Source organism: Siphateles boraxobius, unplaced genomic scaffold, assembly GCF_051911475.1.
Source record: "Siphateles boraxobius isolate OS27281-9 unplaced genomic scaffold, OSU_SipBor_1 50, whole genome shotgun sequence".
NCBI lineage: Eukaryota > Metazoa > Chordata > Actinopteri > Cypriniformes > Leuciscidae > Siphateles > Siphateles boraxobius.
The window spans coordinates 267,298-292,500 of record NW_027509142.1 but is presented as its reverse complement, the minus strand read 5'-3'; the positions used below and the strand labels follow the sequence as shown (position 1 = coordinate 292,500).

The window sequence follows — 25,203 nt, the reverse complement described above, 5'->3', positions numbered from 1 at the left end:
CTCTCCACTCATTTGAATTGAGCACATCAGGGAGTTTTTGACCTCAGTTAATAAACTTCTCAGCTCAAATCATTTAAATGGATAAATTGAAAAGATAATTTAGCTTGTCTTTTTTCCATTTGATTTTTAAAGCAACACCTTCAGTGATATTCATGTTTTAAAATATAATGTGGATAAACAGATTATACAGTAAAAATAACTAAAAGTCCTCCAGTTATAAGTGTCATTTTCCATCATCATTCATCTGTCTCTCTCTTTCTGACCTTCAGGGACGGAGACAACCTTGATTACCACAGTAAGAGCAGACCCTTGCCAGAGCTGTCTCACACACACACACACACACACACACACACACACACACACACACACACACACACACACACACACACACACACACACACACACACACACACACACACACACACACACACACACACACACACACACACACACACACACAGAGCTGAACTCAAAACCTCTGTCCTGAGAGCGTCAGAGCAGTTCAATAAACTCTATTTTCACTCCACACACACACTCAACTAAAGTCACACAGACTCCGTTGGACTGTGCAGTGTGTTAACTCAAGGTCAGTGAACTAAACCGGCACTGAAGCGTCAGTGATTGTCTGTCACTCAGCACTGCTTTACAGAGTGCTGACCGGGCCGAGGGAACCTGAAACTGCTGACCGGAAATGAAAAAAAAAAAGTTCTTCATTCCAACAAGCGTGACGCATCATTTTCCGTCTGTCTACAGTGTTTCAGACGAGGAGATCTCTCACTGGAGAACGAACACACACAGGGATTCACCCGCTGAGAGTTTAGTTTTGATCACTCAGAGGAGTAAAGATACCTGAGATCAGGAGGAACTTAAAAGAGCAAAAAGCCCAATTACGCGGAGAGATGCATCATGGGAGTGCAGTCTGTGCTTTCAGGTGAAAACAGGACAGAAACAGGGGAAGGGCATCATGGGGTTTGTGCTGCTTCACAAACACCTTAATTAAAAGCGATACGGCTGGAATTTTAACGTGATCTAACAACACCGCAAGGCACAAACACCAACATATTCACTATTCATTCAAATATCAGAAAATACATCTAAATCTCAAAGAGCAAAAATCAATACGAGTTAAATATGTTAAAATATGAGTGTTAAATGAACACTGAAGAGTATTAAAGTTAATGAGATAATTAAGTGATTAATTGAGTGATGATTGACCATTATTGAAGACACCTGATGTTAACAAGCAGAATCGCCAAAGGAGGAAAAAAATCACAATTCTAAGTCACCATTATGGTGATCCATGTTTGTTTAGTTGGGGTCATAACCCTTACATTTTGTTTATAACAGCCAGATGAACAAAGAGAAAAGGTGATCAGATGGTGTTGGTTGTGTTTTGACATAATCATTGTTTGACCTGAATCACTGAACTCATATAGAGTCTAATCACAGAGTTATAATTATATAGTTGATTACAGCAGCACTGTGATTCTACAGCATACGATCAAGCTTTAAGAAAACAATACAAAGGACAGACAAACAGACAGACAGATAGACAGATATGATATACATTATAGATAGATAGATAGATAGATAGATAGATAGATAGATAGATAGATAGATAGATGGATAGATCTTACATTTGTATTTCTCCTCCAGGTGACCCTTACAAAGTGAGAGGAGACCTATCTTCATCGACAGAACTCGGATTTTCCCACTGCGACCCCTGAGGAATACAAGAACATTGTGGATGAGAGAAAACAGGCAGCGATAAGCACATGACAACAATATGCATCTGCCCATTATTGATTCGAGAATACATTTTGTAGTGTTAATTTAGTACAACACAGTCTGTGGAAGCACTGCAGGTCTGAGCTTGAGGGTTTCTGCAATAACACACACATCAGTCAGCTCTGAGCTCCAGGCCAGCCTTCAGCAAAACACACAAATTTATCAGTTTTCTACTTCATTTACAACAGAAATGCACTGGAATAAAAGATATTCAGAACAGTGAAGCAACTGGCTTATTTCTAAACCAAAACACATGTTTTCAAAGCGAACACACGCTGCGTTTTGAACCGGCAGTGTAGATCTAGTGTTGTCGTGCCATACAGTACGTACGTGTCGTAGACATTGAGCAGCCAGTTGAGACACATGTCCACACACAGTGGGACGTTGACCAGGTCTTTGTGTTCCTGCTCCAGTCCGTCATACACAGACGTCAGACAGTTGATGACCTCGGGAACCGTCAGCTGCTGTGAGTTCAGCGTCAGCTTGTGTTGCTGGAACATGGACTGAGCCACACTCAGATCCAGCAGATCCACTGACAGACACAGAGACATGAAGATCCTTCACAACGGGACTGGGATATACGCTTTTGACTATTTTAAAAAAGACTAAAGACTATTGTACAGCATAGCTTTTCATCATGATCAAAAGTTTGCTGAAAAACATTCCCAATAATTCAATTCTCAATAATCTCAAGATTATACTTTTGTAGCAAGTAAAAGGCTGTTTAGTATAATTGTACAAACATCCAACTTCAGCTCATGGCTCTTGTGTTTTTTTTCGTGAAATCTTTATTGATTTTATTAGTTATGTTTGAAGATGAATATTTACTGGACTGAAGTAACTTAGGTTTACTTAATTATCCATCATTTATTACAAAAATCATGAGTATCAAATATGATCATCAGGATTTTGAGGAATCATCTCTCAATCATCATTGTATTGTATTGCATTATATATAGTAAAACTACAGAGCTTTGATCATAAAACTGAGCATGCTTTTTAATATCATGGGTGTTATAGAGTGACGACTGATATTTATATGCATTTTATGTAAGTATCTGCTATACTGTTATGAAGATCTCACTAGTTTATAATATAAGCTATCAGAATTTCATTTTGGTTTACTTTTTGGCCGTATAAATAGACAGATGTATTACAAAAAATACTTTTTTTTATTTTGTAAATGTTCTAAGAGATTTTGACTTTCTAGCTTCCATTTCTGGGGCATGAAAAGAGAAATCTCTGTCCTCCACAGAACATCAAGACAAGACTCGGAAGCTCAGATAAAGAAACAGAGGACATACTTTAAACCGAAGTAATTAAATAGTCATTTAAGTGATTAAAAACACATTAAAGGGCATATATATAGCTACACATACTCATAAACAGCAATATTTTCTTATATTAAATATTTAAAAGAAATGCCATTTGAGTACTTCAATAAACATTTCGGAGCATGATTTTTAAATCGACTAAACTAAACTTACCAACTCTAACAGAGCTCCTGCCACTAAAGTTTAAATCACACACGCTATTAAACCTCAAAACTTAAGACTAGATAAGGTCGTGAATAGGGATGTCACTGATACACAAAAATTACCATTATTATTATTGCAGTGAATACTGGAATATTATTATCCAAAACTAATATAGATGTGAATGTGTTTTAATTAACAACGCAATGCAACTTTTCATAAATTATCTTGATGAAAAAAATGTGTCAGCATCATAATATATTAGCCAGTATGAGATTAATCACTGCATATTTTGTAAACGCAGTCAAACCAAAAAATATTCAGACACCAGATATTATTTTTGTACTAGTGGTTGCAGGACACTATAGTTAATTTGTGTAAGTGAGCAAAATAAAGTAAACTGTGACATATTATACCCAAATATTCTTCATACAGTGACAACCAGTAAAATTTATATAAAAAATTTGGGACCAAAGATTGTACAGACACTTTGACCACCTGACCCTGTTTTGCTTAAGTGTTTTTTTCATTAACTGTTAATGCAACCTTTTTACACCACAGACTGAACAAAATGAAGGATTGCTAGGTAAATGGTTGATCTAAATTGGTATTATCTAACTGTGTTAGATTATATTGCTGTAATATAGGTAATTGGTTGATGCAAATTGGTATTATCTAACTGTGTAGTTAAACTGAACAGCTGACAGATATTCAACATAATTCATCTGTGAGACAGTCTAACAGAACGATGGACAAAACCAGTGAAATATCAACTGATTTGTCATATTTTATTACCATTTTCTAAACTAAAGTGAATACACTGTCATAATGTTGAAGGTGACTGAATACATTTTTGGTTTGACTATTTCATATATACAGAAAGCAACAAAATAACAGGCAATCAGAACATATGTGATGTTGAAGATGGAGTTATGGGGACTGATATTGTGGGCAGAGCCTCCAAGCATGACAACACAAATAGAAAGCAAGCTTCCGGGCAGAATGTCATGTTAAAGCAAACACCCGATTAACATGGAGGTTTTATTGCTTGTCTCTTCATGGCGTCACGCTCAGTTAGAACACGCGTCAGCAACTGAACACCATCTTTGATGGAGCGATGGATGACATATTCCCTGTTTACACTCTTTAATTAGATCTATTAACAATTCATAAAACAAACACATGATGCAAATGATGAGGACATGAGGCGGTGGAAGACATCACGCACGCACACACACACACACACACACACACACACACACACACACACACACACACACACACACACACGCTGCTAAAGGATTCTCTTTGTGCTGTTAATTAGGCCTCTCTGAGTTAATTGAGCCGATGGAGTGAGACGATGCAACAATGCAGCTCTAATCACGCACACACACACACACTTACAGCAGAGGGCTTTCTGTAGCCGGCGGATCTTCATAGCCGTCCTGTATGCGGAGAACCGCACATTGTTGAGGTCAGCTATATGGAAACAGAAGAGAAAGCGCAAGAAAAGTGAACAACATAAAAGTTGACAACACAGAGACTGTAAAGTGAACTTCCTGTGAACTGAATCTGAAGCACAGAGTTCTTTGTGTGTGAAAACAGATGACAGATTCACAGATGGATTGTTCTGACGAGTCTGTTATTTTAGACGATTCTTCTAAACAACACTGAGACGTGTTAAATCCATAAACAACGGACAATCTGACACATACACGCATTTACAAAATTAATTTGACCACATAAGTTATAAACGGCATATTTAATGAAATATTTCACAACAAAAAGGACACGACATGCAGATTGATGCAATGTTTGACTTCATCTTTAAAAAAAGGTTTGTGTTAATGAGTGTGTTTACAAGTATGATCTGACACCGGTTAAGGTTAATAAGTGAAAAAAAATAAAGTAAAGGTCAAGTAACAGGTTGAACTGTTCTTATTAAGAAAAGGTCAAAAATGTTTAACTCAAAATATGATCAATACAGCGAGATGTTTGTCCTATCTGTCAACTTCACACATATCACATTTGACATCAGCCTGAAAACAATTTGATTTTAAAATCCATTCTAACATGGTTTTCTAGTGTTTTCATAACGATCAGTGCGTTGTGGTAAACGTAAACACACTCATTAGCATTAGCAGCATAGAATTAACAACGATATTTGATGACCTAGCCGGACACAAAATTTGATGGATTCTATCCAATTTTCAAACTGAAAAAAGTTAATTCTGTTTTGAAATCCTGTCTTCTTTTAGATTTATCGTGCATGCAAAATGAGTTAAAATAACATAATATTAAATACATAAAATAAAAATAACTCGTCATACTTTTTGACTGTTAACTAAAACTATTACAAATATTTAGTTAAATAAAATAAAATATAAACATTAGATGAAATTTAAAAACTGAAAACTAAAAAACAAAAATGAAATGTTGGCATTTAAGTTAAAGCAAAGTGCAAAAATAAGTTAAAGTGCAAAAATTATTACAAAATAAATGTGTATATTATATCATTAAAAAAATTACCATATATATATATATATATATATATATATATATGACAAAAAAAAATAAAAAATTCAACAACTTAATCTAGAATTAAAATACAGAACAGAAAAATCTTATTCGCGACATTAATGAAATAACAACAGCATTAATTATTTTTGATATACCTGAACCAAACACAAAACTAACTCTCTCACATCTGACTGACTCACATCTGGTTCGGTGCCATGTTTGTGTGTGTGTGTGTGTGTGTGTGTGTGTGTGTGACGACTCTAGAGGTTTCCTGCCTCACAGACACGGTGAACACGAACACACACCTGCACTGACAGTGGGTCTCTGCGGACACTTGCTGTCCAGTATTTATTAATCTGTTTATTTTGGTGAGACTTGAGTTTCTCTCAGCGCATCTCTCGAGGCACAAAAGACGTATTCGACTCTGTGTGTGTGTGTGGGTGTGTGTGTGTGTATCACTTACAAAGAGAATGATACAGCTCAGTCATCTTAGGATGGTCCCAACATGTCGTCTGACTGTGATGACTGCAAAAGAGGACAGAGAGGGAGAATTAGACCCTGACAAACACACAACTTATGCTGTCTGTTGTTATTGTGTGTGTGTGCTTGTGAGAGAGACGCTATCTTGGACACAAAAAGGCTTGCGGGGGTGAACGACTGAGCTGAATGAGAAAGGACCAAAGAAAAATAGCGTCAGAATCCAATGGATGAGATCAAAATCTAGAGCAGGAATGGAGAAAGAGCACACAGAAGTAGGGAGACGTGTCTTAAATACGCTCTAACTGTGTGTGTGTGGACTGGATTCTTTGTGCTATCTATTTCACTTGGTTCAGGTGAGATGTGACCTGACAGATCCTCCAGAGCCCTGGAGAAGTGTCCACTCGACTGACCTCACTAACACAGCTGCCATTACACGCTCACTCCTTCCCTCAGTGTCTGGCACATGCACACAAACAGAATAAGCGGGTGGAAGGGCAATTAGCATGGATATCGACAGGATTTTGGCCAATCAAAAGTGCTCTGTAATTGGTCAGGTTCACTGGGTCTAAATAATAATAATGTTCCTATTTCTACTCTTCAGTTTCTCCAACGTAAAGGGGAATTTCACCGCTGGCAAAATGAGCTTTCAATAAAATGTGTCTGCCTGCACAGTAAAAAGGCTTTTTCTTTTAATGGAGTGTGTATTCACACTAACTCCGCCCACTGACGTCTGGTTGGGCCAGACACTGGATTGTCAACAGCAGCAGTGGTGTAGGATTAAGGCGCATGGCAGAAAGTATTGACGCAAGAGGTCGAATAAATAAATAAATATATTCGAAAAGTGAAAAGAGTCTAACGTGTGTTTCCTAACAAAGTGTTTATTGTTTAGACAGACAGACAGACAGATAATGACAGGATTTTGGCCAATCAAAAGTGCTCTGTAATTGGTCAGGTTCACTGGGTCTAAATAATAATAATGTTCCTATTTATTGCCCTATTTATTGGTCTTTATTGCCCCAATAAGGCGGTATCCATTAAATAATTTAAATAAATATAATAATTTAAACTCAATGTTATTATTTCATGCCGTTTAAAGTACAAAAACACTAAGGTGCAAATAGTATCTGCAACTACTTATAAGTATAAACAACATAAGTACTCTGTACAATTATTGCAAAGAAAATACTGCTATTTTTAGTAGTAGAATCTATCGCTATTTCACTTAGTTTACATAACATCTATCTCTACGTGCACATTGTAAATAGCATCAAATAGCCTACACACAAAAATGTAAAAATGTCATTTTGGTGAGTATTCTTGTAAACACAGTCGGTTATGTCTTAAGTGAGATGTAAAGAGTTGAGAAAGAAAACGCATGTGTAACAGTATATTGTATTCTTAAAGTGACAGTAGCCCAATAGCACTGTTTCAGTCTGTGTCATTAATGTTAACCGAACAACAAAAGACAAAGAGAAAAACACTCATTGCTCTTGAATTTATATCTTTTGTAGCTTTATTAAGGATTAATCTATATTTAATGTATACAGTGAAGACTATGCATGTTATTTTACATTTGATTACTTCATTCAGGCTATTACTTTTCTGAATACCACTGTCAGTACAATAAAGCTTTTTGAAGCTTCCGAGTTGGTCACCATCCACTTACATTATATGGTCCGACAGAGCTGAAATATATTTCTAAAATCACTTGTTTGTGCTTTGCAGAAGAAAGTCACACACCTGTGGTATGGCATGAGGGGGAGTCACTGATGCAAATGTATAATTGTGTGCATTTTGGCTATTTCTGTAACAATCAGCCATCGAATATATCCTGCTAAATAATGGTTGGAGTTGTTACAGTCTTGAGTCCAACACCAGAATTGCTTCTCACACACACACTCCCAAGCAAACAAGCCTGTGTCTCACTGAGTTTGTGTTTGTGAGAGCCAGATGCTGTCAGCAGGTGTTAAGTGAATCTCCTCATCTCATTCACAGGTTGATGAGAGGTCCTCTCCGCTCCGCTGGCGTCGGCGAGCGGCTCAAACTGTCTCAGCCGGACCCGACAGACAGAACGCCAGGCACGAGTGCAGCTTTAAATAGACCCTGATGGGCGTTCAGGGTTCAGCTTTACTGACGCATGGAGCCAGGTGACGGCGGATGATGGTTCTGTCACATAAATTGATTTTCAGCTGAGGATCAGTGAGGGCCGGGTTTACGGGGCTGTCTGGAGGGTAATTCGGCTGGTTACTGCACACGGGTGAAATACACGGCTCTTCAGCAGGAGAACAGCGAAGAAGTGTCATCTACTCCAAACTACAGTGAGCTGCCTCGCTGCCTAAACAGCTGCTTGCTACGGGGGCATACTGACAGTCATGGAACCCCACAAGTGACGGATTTGAGACAACTCTGTTAAAGTCCCCATTAAACCCCTAATTTTTTTTTGTGGCTTTTAGTATATGTTATCCTTAACCCTTTCACACGTAAGTGTAAAATATTCTAACTGACCCCCAGCGTGAATTTTTCAAGGCGACCGTTATTTAGAACTTGTCACTTTAATGTTTCCATGGTGACGCGTCATGGCTTGTCACGTGACACAGCGCAACCACAGCGCTGAATGAGTGATGATCTGCTTTTATGTATTTTTTCCTTTTTTATTAAAAATATACACAAATGTATTAGCTATAGCATGAAACACTGATATTCCGATTGTCAAATGTGTGCAAGTGGATGTGTTTTGTTGTTTAAACACCTTTATAACGATCGCGTTAGTTGAGCTGTATGCGCGATGGGCGGCGCCATGTTAGTTTGTTTCACAGTTCAGAGAATCGGATCTGTTGGATTTACACGTCAATTCCTCCACTTCTCACGAAAATCATGAAAGTAAGTGACCGGTGAACTGGAAGAAGAATAGGGTCAAATGTAAAGCTGCTTACACAATGTGTATCTGAAATGAATAAAAGTGTCGTCTTATTATAATGGAAAGGATTATTAATATTGCCGCTTCCATAGACATCAGTGTGAATTTTACAAACTCAAAATCATTGTTTTGCTAGTACTCAGTGGTGTGAAGTAACGAATTACAAATACTCACGTTACTGTAATTAAGTAGTTTTTTTCAGAAATTGTACTTTTTTGAGTAGTTTAAAAATTGTGTAATTTTTAGTGGTGGGCCGTTATCGGCGTTAACGTGCTGCGTTAATCTGAGACTCTTATCGGGCGATAAAAAAAATATCGCCGTTAATCTATTCTCAAAGTTGGGTTGGGATCATAAAATAGCTTTTTCGAATATCGTTATATTTTCGCGCAAATCGCGCAGCAGGGTATTTTCCTGTCAGGGACACAAGGTGTATATCTTTTTTATGGGCATGAGCGATGCTCAATTTACAAATGAATCACTCTTTTGGGTCGATTCTGTTCAAAGACTTCATCAAACAAGTTGGCAGATCTGTCTAAATCGGTTCGCGAATCAGTTCTGTTCAGTTCCTCACGCACTGAATCACTGAACTCTGAAGTGCGTTCAATCACACTCGACACGGAGTCGTAACAGGAAGATTTAAGAACATCAAGAGCTACAGTTTAGTCTAGTGAAAGCAAATCTGCAAAAGCATCATATTTTTGGCAGCGATGAAGATCTTTATTAGTTGAACATCTTCGTATGCTGTCTGTGAATGAATGATTCCACAGGACGATACATTCGATTTCATTTCATTCAGGTAATACATTTTACAACCAAACATATTATTACGCCACGATAGCACTACTAAAAAGTATGACATTATCCGTTGGACATATACATTAATTTATAGGCTACAAAATAAATAAGCTACCTTTGTGTACAGTTTATGAAATGAACACCCGCCATCCCGCGGTAATGTGTGTGTATTGCGCAGGGGCATATAGTCACACGAATAGTTTACATTGATTGAAACTAGTTTGTTTAAAAAGGAGGCTATTGCCGGTGTTCTGACGATTTGTGCTGCCTTGTCGAAAAATGGTACCGTAGCGCGAATCGATCACAGAGAATGTTGATTCATTCTCTATTGTTTCCATAATTGTGTAAATCTCACAATATTATGACATCGTTATTAAATTTAAATCAGGGTAGGTGTATGGGGAGCATATTTTGATGTTTTAAATGAACTAGCAATTATCACTTTTGATATAACAAGTAAAATGCCATTATTATATGAAATACAATTATAATAAAATTCGAAGTTAAGAGTACAGTATAATGTACTGTTTTTATTTTTACAACGGTGTGGAATGTAAAAATTATCATGAAATATTCATCTTTGACCTGTCAAAGTTTCCTACAAGTATCCACAGCAAGGATGCATAGATTTATGGGCGTGGTAAGCAGAAGAAAAATTAGTCTGCACATGCGCACAACCAGTAAGTAGCACATCTCGATGGGTAGCATGAATCGTCAGAACACCTGTTAAGGCAGGTTCACATAAAATCATATGACATAGCCTATGACATTATTTTTTGATCTAACGAGCATCTGGTTTGGCTATGCAAAAACGGAGCTACGTCGTGCTTATTTTTTCTTCTTCTTCCAAGCAGCCTACTATGTTAAAAAAAAAACGACGAAAACATGTTACTTGTTCAATTAATAAAGCTTGTTTGATGAGAAATCGCTCAAGATGAAATTGGCCTCCCTTTCTATCATTGTAATTGTGCGTTTTATTGATTTATTTTATTTAATAATTTTTTTTGACCGATATTCGACTTTTGCTCCTCTATTGTCGAATGGCATTTTTGGCAGAAATTCACATCCCTACGCGAGGCGAACTATTCTCAAAGACTTACTTTTAGTCATTATTTGGGTAGCACACATATTCTGAATGCCTTCGGCAGAATTCAAATGAGCCATTTTAATCTAGATTAATCTAGATTAATTCCAAGATTCCAGTGAGATTAATCTAGATTAAAAAAATTAATCTATGCCCACCTCTAGTAATTTTACTTTTACTTGAGTGCATTTTAAGTGATGTATCGGTACTTTTTCTCCGCTATTTTCCTTCTGTTTGTGGTCGTTACTCGTTACATGCTTGTTTTAATTTTATTTTATTTTTAAAATGTGATTGGATGTTTTGATCCAAAACGTGATTGGATCGAGTAATCGGTCTCGTGACTGTCATCAAATCAAATTAAGCATAGAAAACTTTAACCGCCTATTCCTGCTGTTACTCGTGACTGCTGTGGAAGTGCATTCTTCACGCATCAATTCAATCCAGATATCAGCGTCTTCCTCTAATATGCAAAGGTACATTTCACATTTCTGCTTAATATGATATTTATATAGGCTGGGCTGTCTACAGGGCCTAACATTTGGTCTGAGGTTGGGGGTATTGCGCGACGAGTTAATAATGCGGTGAATTCCCGCTCCAATTTACTTCACAATCACATTATAGAGAGACGCGCGTCACGATCTGTGCACTGCCGCGTCTCGCGCTCGCCATGCCGCCAGATTCAGAATCAGTGCACTCTATGAACCATGGCGTTAACTTGAACTGCATTTCTGTCAGTCTGTGACTAACGTTACAGCTCGTTAATAAAGTTTTTTGATTGATCCATTATACAATCCGTCTTCATTTGGCAAGTGCACTTGCGCAAAAACATTTTTCAGGTTCAACTTTTGTTTTTGTGTGTGTGTGGATGCTGCTGATAAAACAGCTTCGCCGAGACTACAAAGAGACATGCATTTGTGTGTGTGTGTGTGTGTGTGTGTGTGTTTGTTTGTTTCTTTTATAAAAGTTTCCTAGATATAACTTCCCTATTTAATGCAAAATTTTCCTTACAAATTATATTATCAATATTACAATGTGAGTAAATGTAGCCGTGTAAAATGTAAGGGATGATGCCACCCTTCTAGAACAATGTGCATTTACATTTAAATTGTAACATATTTAATATCATGGAATTAAAGTGTGTAATTAGTGTTAGCTCACTATCTTAGCCTTTTTCAGTGCATTAGGTGAGGTAATCTGATAATATTAGTGATTCTCATTTATCAAAACACTAACATTGATACCGTTTTGGAGAGAAATTGGGTATTTTTTAATCTTTCTATTTAACCCATCTCATGGTGTGTGATGCTGAACTATCATATGAGTTTATAAAGGTTTTTGAATTCTTTGCACAGTTATGAATATTGATATTGTATGTGCAACAATAGCATGCTCAGGCCCAGTGGCCTTTCGCCTAATTTTAAATGCCTTTCCCCCCACAAATAATATGATTTAAATGGTGATGAGTGTACTGATTTGATGCATTTTAAAAAGATGGATGATAGATATTCTTCAATCTTTCTGACAAAGAACAAAATATAATGTGAATTACAGTATGTGCAAATTTTCTTTAATTTATAAATTGTAGTGCACAGTGTTTATTATAGAGGGTAGAATCCGCAGCTCAGAACTCACTACTCACTACTCATGAGTACTTTTAAATAAGCTACTTTTTTACTCTTACTCAAGTAGTTTTTTGGACAAGTAATTTTTACTCTACTCACACTACATTTTTTGGAATGTAATGCTACTTTTACTTGAGAATGTTTTTTCAGTACTCTTTCCACCACTGCTAGTACTTATGTGTATTTAAGTGTCTGAAACCTAAAATAAACATTATGTGGTTGAAAACACTCAATAGTTCTGATATCTCTGGCTCAGCGCCAGTCAAAGCACGTTTGAATTTAGCAGTTGATCACGTGATGCACTGACCGTTCTAATCACACCGGTGTGATCGTACGTGCGAAAGGGTTATGTTATTTATAAGCTAATGTGCTCCAAAACAATTACAAAATTCGGATTTAGAAGATATAAGCATTCAAAACGAACAGTCATGATTTTGATGACATCACTCTGCACTTCAGCTTCTCATCAGATTTTCTGTCCAATCAAATGCTCTCTAGAATCTGAAGCCCTATAATATAAATAGATGATAAAACTGTAGCCGAAATCGGTTACTTGTTCACACATTTACTGTTTTCTACATGATAAACAGCACATAGTGCACTATATAGGGGATAGGGACGATTCAGACAGTGTAAATGTGCTTTCCACTGGGGCAAATTTACAGTGGATTATATGATCGAGTCGGTGCAGACCAAAAAATGTATCGAACCCATTTGAATTCTGCACAGAATGCTGTATTTTACAGCAATATGGAGGAGATTAGGAGGAGAAACTCTTATACAGACTCGGCCTTAGAAACAACACTGGCGAGTGGAAGATGCACCAATATAAATTTCAAAACGACACAAAGTACAATTTTCGAACCACACATCCTCAGCATGACTATGATCACTGTTTTGCTTTAGTAACAGTTTCATATTAAATCTAAAAGGGAAATCTATAAGACTTTGGCTGTCATAAGATCAAATGCGGCTTTATCAGAGCTGTGACAAACTAAACGCCATTGGATATTTTAAAAAGGGGAGGAGCTACTCGATATGCTCAAAAAATACAGTAAATATTGTGGAATATTATGACAATTTAAAATAGCTGTTGTGATGTTTAAAAAGTAATGTATTCCTGTGATCAAAGCTGTATTTTCAGCATCATTACTCCAGTCTTCAATGGGGTCAAATTTATTTTTATTTTTCAATAAATTTGTATTTTTTAAATATAACTATTTATTTTATTTGGATGAATTTGTCTTTTTTTATCAGATTTAACAATTGTTATAATTTCCATTTGAGCTGGTCAATTATGAACAATAGGCAAAATTGAACTGCTAGCAAAAATTGAAGCGAATTTGGTTGGGTCGAGGGACCGCTGCTGCAAATATTTGGGTGGCTCCTACCCTAAATCTCACTCTAAACTTTTGATAAAACTTGAGAGCCCTGGTGTTAGAAGTATTATTGATGTCAAACTTTTAAACAGTAGTGTAAATGTGCAACGCACTGAAAACAACTACTAAGAAATAACTGCTTAGTTACATTCTGCAGAAAACAGGCGCTCGTACAGCAGCCGCACACGTTTATATCAGAGGATGTGAGATGTGTTTTATTCACAGCGGTGAGCTGCTTACAGGATTAACTGCTGCTCTCTCGTCTCAGCGCGCGTGCACACACACACGTGCACGCACACGCTTCTCTGAAGTCCAGGGAGCATCTCACACACTGAGATGAATAAACATGAACTCTACTCAACTCATTATATTCACAAAACAGTCTTAAGAGTTACAGAAATAAGCTTTTCAACAAAAATACTTTACGACCTCTCAGTCACTCTTTACGTAAGGCTGACATTTGAGACATCATCATCTCCACTTGACATGCTCTAAATCTCAGCTCATACTAACCAACACACACGCATACACACACACACACACACACACACACACACACACACACACACACACACACACACACACACACACACGCACGCACGCAAGCACGCACACACACTCACTCTAGTGTTTCAAACACATCCCTGTGATCTTTCCAATTAATGTTTGACTATATGAGCGTCGGCGTTAGTATTGGTGTGTGTTAGAGAAAGTTTGTGTTTCAGTGGAGAAGAGTCAGTATTTCACTCGTCAGAGCCGCAGGAACTATGACTTATATAAGACCGAGCCAAATGAACACAGGCAGCCTTTTGGGGAAGTTAAGAAAGAATCACAGAAACATTATTATTATAAAATAATATTCAAAAACTTGGAATAATGATAAAAATAATAAAAACAACAATAATAGTTATAGTTATATATACATAAATACACACACACACGCACGCACACGCACACACGCACACACACACACACACACACACACACACACACACACACACACACACACACACACACACACACACACACACACACACACACACACACACACACACACACACTTTAAAATACTATTCAAATAACAATAAAATAATAAAAATACATTAATTTTATATTTCCTTTGTATTTATTAGTTCAGTAAAGGTGCCATGCAATAAGCAAAATGATATTCTGGTGGGCAGGTTAAAATACATAAACAAACAAACAATACTGTGCATAGAAAGGAGAGTGAAACATGGACACAACCAAAAACAACCAGAAAGAGATCTGAAACCACATTTAAGACCAGGAACAGTGTGAACGCATAGAGAACTGGGTTCTTTTTCACTTTTTGACCACTTAAAGATGTTTTATTAAAGATAACCCAATGGTGAAAACACCTTGCCACACAAAATACCCACTTATTTTGTCGCAATCCTTTTTACTTTAAAGTTATTACACAGACCAATCAGTAGGTGTAGATTGCCCTGCGCACTGAGCTTTGTCTTCAGAGAGGTCAGGACATTCCCTCACAACCAATTTTAATTACAAAGGCCAATACGCTTTGCTAATTCAGCCAGCCTCAGAGCAGGAAGATCAATGAGCCACGAGGACACACTGTACAGAGAAGCAAACGTTTGTTCTGGAGAGCAGCGCTCTAGATGTAAGAGCACAGAGAGGGTTTTGTGGAAATGTAAGAAAGATTCCCTCAGGAAATGAAACGATGAAGGGGAAAAAAGGATCTCTGGTGTATTCATACATGCACAGCCATATGGGTGCTGTCAGAGCCATCCGCGCTGAAGAAGTTCAGCTACCGGCCATTCCTCACAACACACCTGCCACCGTGCACACACACACACACACACACACACACACACACACACACACACACACACACACACACACACACACACACACACACACACACACACATACACACATACACACACACACACACACACACACACACACACACACACACACACACACACACACACACACGCTCCTTTCATCTCCTTTTCTACACTACAAAACTCCAGGGATCTGGACGACATGGAACAATCGGTTCGGCAGCTCCTTTCAGTTTAGTGACTAATAACTGCAGTGACCATGCATTTTAATGGACACTACATATACCACGGAGGAATTTCATGAAGTGTATTATTCTTTCTATCGGTTACTATAATTATTTTCCATCTTAATTCACATGTCATTCATCCTCCTCTATTACTGGATGGTTTCCAAAACGGTCCATTGTCAGGATGCTGCTGTATGCAACAATCTATCTCTCTCTCTCTCTCTCTCTCTCTCTCTCTCTCTCTCTCTCTCTCTCTCTCTCTCTCTCTCTCTCTCTCTCTCTCTCTCTCTCTCTTCTCTCTCTCTCTCTTTCTCTCTCTCTCTCTCTCTCGGCTTGATGGGCACTTGAAGGGACAATGTATTCAGGCAACAGATCTGTAACTGAGGGAATTGCCTGTAGTCTGCAGAGATGTTGTGAAATCACGCATGCATTTACTGAACAAATCCAGCTTGCCACGGTGGCTTGAATTTGACTGTTTTTACATGTGAGTTATAGTGAAGAACCTGACCTCCACTGAGACGCTGGGGTCCTAGATGAGGAATATAACTGTATGGTTGGGTTGCGGTGAGATTGTGGTTAGGTCTCAGCAGGAACTGTTGGTTTATTTGTATAGGTTGTATAGTATTTACAGTCATTACGTTCCTGTGTATATTGCGTGAATGACGGGTGGTTGGGCAGATATTGTGTTTTGCGGTAGGTGGTATGCCATACGGAACCGTTGCCACTGAAACTGCATATTAACGCACCAGTGGGGCTCGACAGCCTTAGTAAAACGGGTTGGCGCGTATGGTTGGGTTGCGGAGAGATTGTGAGATTGTGGTTAGGTCTCAGCAGCAAGAGGGAAGTAGAGGTCAGTAAGCTGGGCTGAGTTGAGTGGGGGACGGAGGGGGGTGACTCTGGGACGCCAGAGTCACTGTCGAGCCCTCTTGAGGTGTCGTGGGCTAGTCGACGAAACACTGAGGACGGAAGGTGCCCACTTGAAGACCCTAGAGATGTTCCCTACTCCGCTCAATCCAGAGGGTTGTTATGGGGGACCGCACTGTGGTTGCAGCCGTTGTGTGTGCTGACGCGCAATACACTGTATTAACACCAGACAGAAGATTCACGTCACCAGATGGAAAGAAGCGTGAATGGATGGAGAAGCATAGGTTACTGTAAAGCTACGTCTTAGTTGGTGATTATCTTGGCGAAAGCCGAGTACAAATCAGCATGAAGTTTTAACATCTACTCTCGTGTAATGGAAATCATTATAATGCCAGGATTTAGGATTTTTATTTATGAAGTAAGATTTAAAAAATAATAATAATATTTGTATTCATTAAATTGTTACAAAAGATTTCGATTTCAAATAAATTGTTCTTTTGATTAACTTTCTATTCAGAAATTCTGGAAAAAATAAAGTTTTCCAACAAAAAAATATTATAACACTAATAGCAGCACAGTTTATTGGTTTTCAACATTGATAATAAAAAATAAATTGTTTTTTGAGCATCAAATCATCGAAATTATAATGATTTCTGAAGGATCATGTGACACTGAAGACTGGAGTAATGATGCTGAAAATACAGCTTTGATCACAGGAATAAATTACATTTCACAATATATTACAACAGAAAACGATTTGCTTTCATTTTAATAATATTTTACAAAATTACTGTTTACCGACCCCAAACTTTTGAATGGAAGTGCATGTGAGAAAACACAATAATCTACTTCTGAAAGTTATGTGAAACTTTGTTAACGCCGATAGAGAAGCCCATGAGCCGTACATCAGCTCGCTGGTGTGTTTCTGAGTTCAGAAAGCGGATTTCACACCAAACGTGAAAAAACGTTGCTGACAAATAGAGTCGGTTCTGCTTCAAGAGCTCTAAAGCGAAAGCACCCTGAAGAGATCAATCCGCATGAGAACAGATGTGTGAGGGTGTCAGAGACAGCACTTACTTGATGTAGTAGGGCACTTTATTCTGGGACACCGCTCTCTGCCAGGGCGTCTGCACTGAAGCTGCGGACACATAATAAAAGATTAGATGGGGTCTGATCATGATGGTGTTGGGAAATGAAGCATTAATTAAGAACATCTCTCTCATATCAGCGGACTCGCACTCTTAATTTCTCCCGACACTAAACCCTCGTTCCAGAGGTACACACTTGATGATATATATATTACACATCTGCTCTCTCAGCAGAATTTAGTGTACGCAACACTGCTTTTGAAGCTAATGGCATGGGATACGGGATGATACAACTTCAAAGACCAAACTCAAAAAGTTTGAATCGCGTCAGCATTACCCAATACACTGAACTCTGTGGATCGAAGCATCAAGCTGCGGAGTAACTCCCAGTGCATACATGGAATGGAAAAGGGACAGAAAAGGACAAGATAGGACAGAAAAGGACATGGCAGGTGTTGTAACAAGGTTCGGAGAAAAAGAGAATTTGCCGCATTTGCTGCCAACCTTTCAGGAAAAAAAAAGGGAAACTAGGTTTGATGAGACTTTGAGGTGAGAGAGAGAATATAATTTTTATGTAGTGTTATTGTTACATCTTGTCGTTTAATTTAAATGTAACTGGCACAATAAAGCCAATAAAGGGAACATTAAAATTGCAAAACTAAATCTAGTGTGTGTGTGTGTGTTCATGACTGCTCTTGACAGTCCACTAAAACAGAAAATAGTAGACGATTAACCTCTGAATTATTAAACACAAAAGCTTCGCCACAGTTTAGTGTGTGTGTGTGTGTGTGTGTGTGTGTGTGTGTGTGTGTGTGTGGACTGTGATGTCTGATTTTTCACAGTATCTGACACTGGCTGCTTAATTTTTCATGGCTGACAGTTATTGTTTGTGTGCGAGTGTAAACTTGCGTCAATTAGAATCAAATGAATTTGAATTAGTTTTGTCCCCTCAATAAGAGTGAACTGCGACAACGACACTGATTATATTAACACTCTACACAATCAATTACATTGTGAATATTGTATGAACAATGAATATTTAAAAAATGTAGAGTAACAAATGAAAATAATTGCTAAAAAAGAACAATAATTAAAAAGAGAAGGAAGAAAGAAAGAACTATAAATAAGCAACGTATGGGACTTTTCACTGGTTTACATTCAGACCAAGCAACATCGGACCATTCTCCAACAAGCCGCATGGTTTGAAGTATCATTTATGTAAAATGCTATGGAATGAGTTTTGCAGTTTTTAAACCTTTTGTTTAGGGGTTTGATAATATTACTAACAGTAAGAGTAAGCAGCATCTTCTAAAAAGACCAACAAAATAGGTCATGAGAGTATGTTTTAGTTGATGGTGTGCTGGTCTTCCCACTAGGCTTCTTAACTAGTATAACAAGCAAGGCTGGTTGGTCAACCAACTTCCCTAACTGCTGGTGAACGGCCCGACAACTAGACCAGCACTAAACTAGCACTAACCAATTGAAATTCTTGCTGGTCTTTTTTAAATGGATAGTTATATTTATGTATTAATGCAAGTACCACCAACTTTTTAGGCAGGGTTGAAGAATAGCAACATAAGGTTGACATGACTGTGTGAATGTATTCATATGTTTTTACTGTTTAAATGTGGGTTAGTGACTTACTGGATAAGAAGTGTTGAGAGGAAGGTCCAAAATCCCTGTGTGCTTCCCGTAAGAGCTTCAACCTGTCCTCTACAGCCGCCTGGAGAGAGACAGAGACAGAGAGAAAAGGATAGGTTGGTCGCTGAAAAGAATATCACAAACATGCTGAAAAAATGCATTCACACACTCACAGCACTGTAAACAACTCAGACAGTAATTAGACACACTCAGACTTTCTGCAGTCTCAGTGAGTGTTCGAAAGAGATCTTGTGGAACGAACACACACACACACACACACACACACACACACACACACACACACACACACACACACACACACACACACACACACACACACACACACACACACACACACACACACACACACACACACACACACACACACACACACACACACACACACAGGCCCCTTTCATCTCCTTTTCTACACTACAAAACTCCAGGGATCTGGACTTGCATGAAGGATGAGAAAGCGGAAAGTAAGAGGAAAGTAAATAGTAAACAGGAAAATGATAGGAGCATGAAGATAACTTAAATGCAAAGGACAGGAAGAGGAAGGATGAATAAAGGAAATGAAAGGAAAGGAAAGAAAAAGAAAAGGAAGGAAACAGTCGAAATGAAAGAAATAAAAAGAGAAAAGAAGCTGCATGAAAGGAACAGGACAAGGTAGGAAAGAAAAAGGAAAAGGAATTTAAGGAAAAGAAAGGAAATGAAAGGGAAGAGATCTATGCAGAGGACTTGCACGAGGAAAGAAAGAAAATAAAATGAAGAGGGAAGGAAAGAGGAAAGTGGAAAAAGTATCAGATCATGCAGCAGACTTGCATGAAGGAAGAGAAAAAGGAAGAGAAATGAAAATAGGAAACCTGAAAAAAAGGATATGAGCATGCATTGGACTTGAATAAAAAGGAAGGAAGAAGAATGAAAAAGGAAATTAAATAGGAAATATGAAAAAGCATAGGAAAATGCAAAGAATTTGCAAGCTAACAACAAGAAGAGGAAGGAAGAAAAATGGAAGAGAAAAAGGAAAATGGAAAGGAAATTAAAGGAAAGTAGACATTAGAAAAAGAATAGGAGCATGCAGAGGACTTGCATGAAAGGAACAGGAAGAGGAAAAAAAGTTAAAAAGAAAAGAAAAGAGTATGTAGGTGACCTGCATAAAAAAAACTGGAAGAGGAATGACTAAACAGGAAAGGGAAATTAAAAGGACTGGTAAAGGAATTGGAAAGTGAAAGGAAAAGGAGGACCTGTATGACAGGAACAGGACAAGAGAGGACAGGACCGGACTGAAAAGGAAAGGGAATGCAAGGACATAACGAAGGATAGGACTATGCAGAGTACTTGCATGAAGGAAGAGGAAGAGGAAAGTAAGAGAAAAGGAAATGAAGAGGAAAGGAAATAGGAAACAGGAAAATGATAGGAGTATGAGGAGGACTTGCAAGCAAAGGTACAGGAAGAGGAAGGATGAAGAAAGGAAAGGATAGAAAAGGAAAGGCAAGGAAAATAAAATAAATCGGGAAGAAAACGGACAGGAAATGAAAAAAGAAAAAGTAAAGAAAAGAAAGGGGAGTATGCAGAGGACAAGCATGAAAGGAACAAGACAAGGCAGGAAATGAAAAAAGAAAATGCAGAGGAAAAGAACAGGAAGAGGACGGATTAGGCAGGAAAGGGAAATAAAAAGGATGAGTAAAAGAACTGTGAAGGAAAGGGAAAGTGTAAGGAGTAGGCCGAGGACCTGCAGTAGTTTCCAGCGCATGTTGAGGTTGTCTAACTGGCGGTTGGTGGTGGAGGACAGCTGGACGTCGAGTGGGGTCAGCTGACCTGCCAGATCATTCACAGCTCGAACATCCTGTTTCAGAGGAGCAATCTCCTCACGGAACGCCTGAAACACACACATTACCATAATCACATTAACAGCTTTATCTCTGCATATCGCACAAACACAAATTTATATAAATCACCAGCCGGAGCCTTTGGAAATGGCTCGTACCATGTGTGAGAGGTGTAACAGCGTCATTTTATGATAAAACTACAAAAATAGCTTTAGGCAGGAAAATGATTGACTAGAATAATCGTTAAAGGAACAGTTCACAAAAAAAAAGGAAGTTTTGTCACCATTTAGCCCACCATTTATTGTTTGGGTTCTTACAAACCCAAACAATTATGTTTCTTCCATGTATATTGTTAAGATGGAGATGTTAAACTGGATTTTCACAAAAAGACTAGGGGCTGTCAAGCTCCAAAAAGGAGCCTGCCAATCCCCAGCTCATGGTATTGTTAGTGTAGAGAAACATCCAGATGAACATCATCAGTTATGCTCCAAAGAAGAAAGAAAGACATAGAGGTTTGGAATGCAATGAAACTGATGACAGAATTACCATGTACCAATTATTCCTTTAATATGCCAAGATGACTTGGCTGGACTTTTTCTGATAACATCCCTAACGATTAAGGATCTCAGTCTGGACTAATCGCCATTGGTTATAGGCCAGAGTCGTGAATAAGCACAGTCATAAGCTCACCGTTGTCCTTTCGATGTGATCCTGTAGGGAATCTATGAGAAGGTCTCCCACGGGTTGCCATCCTGCCTTGAGCTCCTCGGCCTGGGCTAGACGCAGGTCCAGTTGGTCCATGGAGCTCTGGAGGTCCTGGAGTTTATCTAGCGCTCTCTCCACCTGCTCTTGCCAGGTGCCCGCGTGTCCCATCAGCCTGTCCCAGCGCTCACCCACCTCTGCGGTCTGCTTACGGATGGCCTTAGCCACCTGCTGGGCCTTCTCCTCCGGGGTCGGCTCTACGGAAAACCACAGACACAAACTCCATTCAAGTTACTTCTTCACTTCAGCTGACCTAATTTTGGACAAGTTCTCTGAAAGGTTCTAAAAAGGTACATTTGGATTTTACAGGGCTAAACACTGAAACGCTAAATACAAGCCGTTTCTCAATGTCAAGGATACTTCCTTGGCAGGATTGATCCTTCCAAGTCATTTCCTTCAGAGGCTAGGCGAGGCTCCTCTTTAGCATTCGGAGAACACGTAAATGGAACAGGCTAGCAAGTGCACGTCATTGCGTCATTACGTCAGTGAAAAGGTCCGCTTTTGGCGCTGCAAAAATTCAAAAAGATCAAAAAGTTGTGATGTACACTACCGTTCAAAAGTCTGGGGCCAGTACGATTTTCAATGCTTTTAAAAGAATTCTCTTCTGCTAATGATGTTAAATTACTTTGTACAACTTAACTAGTTATTTATAAAAGAAATGCCGGTGACGGCAACCAAGCTAAATGAAAGGTCCGGTTCAGTTAGCCATCAATAACGTAATTTGTATATATTTGTATAATTTGTAATATCAATAGGGTAGTAATTTGTACTGGCACTTAAACGTTAAACTTTACTTATATGTACAACGGTTATAACAAATGTATGGTAACTTACATGTACAAGCATAGTGCCCCGTTATTCCTCCGACTCCGCTAACATCTGACATTTTTTATTTTTTTAACAAGATAGCAAAGCTGGCGCATAGGATTGTGGGTGATTTCAGAGCGCGAAGGCTACACATATGCATCCTTTCCTGTGTATGGGATATTTTTCGAACGAAGGACTCAGTCCTTGGTTGAAATTCTGAGAATCCTCGACATTGGAACAGTCCTTCGACGGATGTCGATGACGTAGCATCCTCGAAATAACGGCTTCCGAGGATCCTTCCTTGACATTGAGAAACACATACTGATGCTCTGTCTCAAACTCTTCTAAACTACAGAGGAGCCTAAAGGCCAATTCACACAAAGATGACTATATACATAACTAGCAATAATTATATCAAAGTGTCTCATTATGCTTTTTTTGAATATTACCTTTCATGCAGTGTGTAATATAGCTGTTTGTGAATGCAAACGGTCTGCAAAGTTGTAAAGTCGAAAGTGCACGATAAATAAAGTTATTGTCTCCCAAAAGGAAAAATCTACTCTGAACGGCCTATATGAGTCATAAGGAATTTCAGTCACACTTCTGTGAACGGTGAACAACGCGGCAACACATTTGCATAATGGTTTTCACTGGCTGCCCACCAACAATGTCTATTTTGACCCGCCCTCAAACACTATAGTTGGTTTGTGTTGTGTACATGTCGAAAATACACTGTTTTCAGTGATTCAAATAAGTGCAAAATGCAGTGCTATTATTACAGATTATCTGTTGTTCTTACTACTTTGAGTAAAGATAATGGATGGAACAAGATTTGTTTTGCCAACTTTAATGTTATATCAGTCATTCATGTAAGTGCTGGGCGAACATATGCACCGTTATCGATACAGTTCCTGCATGTGCACCACAATAAATTAGAAATATACACTATTGTTTGTTGATGGACGTAAACTTGTTAATGCTGATGCTGATGGTGAGGAATTACAGTTGCGACATTTCATAATGTACCTCGACCTGAGTAGTGAATCACTGAGATCATGCTCGAGTCGTCCTTGAAATGGAGGTTCGGGTTGAACTACTAGTTCTTCCAATGTTTCATTATCGGACTCGCGCTCGGATTGAAATGGTAAAATCAATGCCATTGTTTACTTAACAGTGTGTGCAATCACTGAGGACCGAGGAAGCCTCCGGAGCTGAAGTTCAGTTTTGGTAATAGTTGTTTAGCTTCCAACGTGTTGTACACTGTAGACTAATCACAATAGACCGGGGATCTGACCAATCAGAGCAGAGTAGAGCATTGCTTTTCCTGATCCTGATCGATTGCTCCTGTCTGCCTAGCTGCCTGCTGTGTTTTGTTTGCTTCGAGGCTGTAAGCTCCATCTAAGCCTCATATTAGCTTTGTATTTCTTTCTGTTTTGAACCATCATTTACTACCATTTCTAGTTGTTTATACTACTAAATACAGCTTAGACAACATCCCAGATTAACCTGAAATCGCTAGCTTCCGTTATTGTTAGAACAACACGCTAGTAACTCGCTAGTCTGTTAACGCGCCACCCGTGCGCTCAGTTATTTATTTATTTATTTTTCTCTCGCGCGCCCGCGCGTCTGAGTTCATAAAAAGCCCAGGTGAGTAAGAATCAGTCAACAAACACGGTGAGTAATGTCTTGTCCTGTTATTGTCACCTGCACTTCATGTTACATGTTTAGCATAGCCTTCCCCGTCGGCAATATAGGGTTTATATGTGATAAATGCAAGGAGACAGTCAGGCTGACGGAGAAGATTTCAGAATTAGAAACACGCATCCAAACTTTAATTGAGGATAGTAAGTGTGCTAGAGCTTTAGATTCTACTTTGGATGCGCCTAGCATAGTGAACTCTTTACATGATTCGGTTCCGGCTAAAAACCACTCTTCCGTTCCGATTACCACAACAAATCGATTTGCCCCACTCAGTGAAACACCCACTGAGAATTCTGTTGATTGTGCCCTGGTAATTGGCGATTCTATTACACGGAACGTGAAAATAGGGACACCAGCCAACATAGTCACATGTTTGCCGGGAGCCAGAGCGC

At 38.6% G+C, this 25,203-nt stretch overlaps 1 protein-coding gene across 6 annotated transcripts in view; it reads right to left on the bottom strand.

Annotated features, from left to right (window-relative positions):
• Positions 1–25,203, bottom strand: part of utrn (utrophin) — a 261,039-nt gene that overhangs the window by 49,640 nt on the left and 186,196 nt on the right. For all 6 annotated transcript variants that reach the window (XM_077204617.1, XM_077204619.1, XM_077204618.1 and 3 more), the window contains 8 exons: positions 22,232–22,500; positions 21,445–21,591; positions 19,713–19,791; positions 18,058–18,118; positions 6,247–6,308; positions 4,668–4,742; positions 2,119–2,320; positions 1,638–1,723 (listed from right to left, as the gene is read on the bottom strand). In XM_077204617.1, the coding sequence (XP_077060732.1) occupies positions 1,638–1,723; positions 2,119–2,320; positions 4,668–4,742; positions 6,247–6,308; positions 18,058–18,118; positions 19,713–19,791; positions 21,445–21,591; positions 22,232–22,500 (981 nt within the window). The remainder of the gene's footprint in view (positions 1–1,637; positions 1,724–2,118; positions 2,321–4,667; positions 4,743–6,246; positions 6,309–18,057; positions 18,119–19,712; positions 19,792–21,444; positions 21,592–22,231; positions 22,501–25,203) is intronic.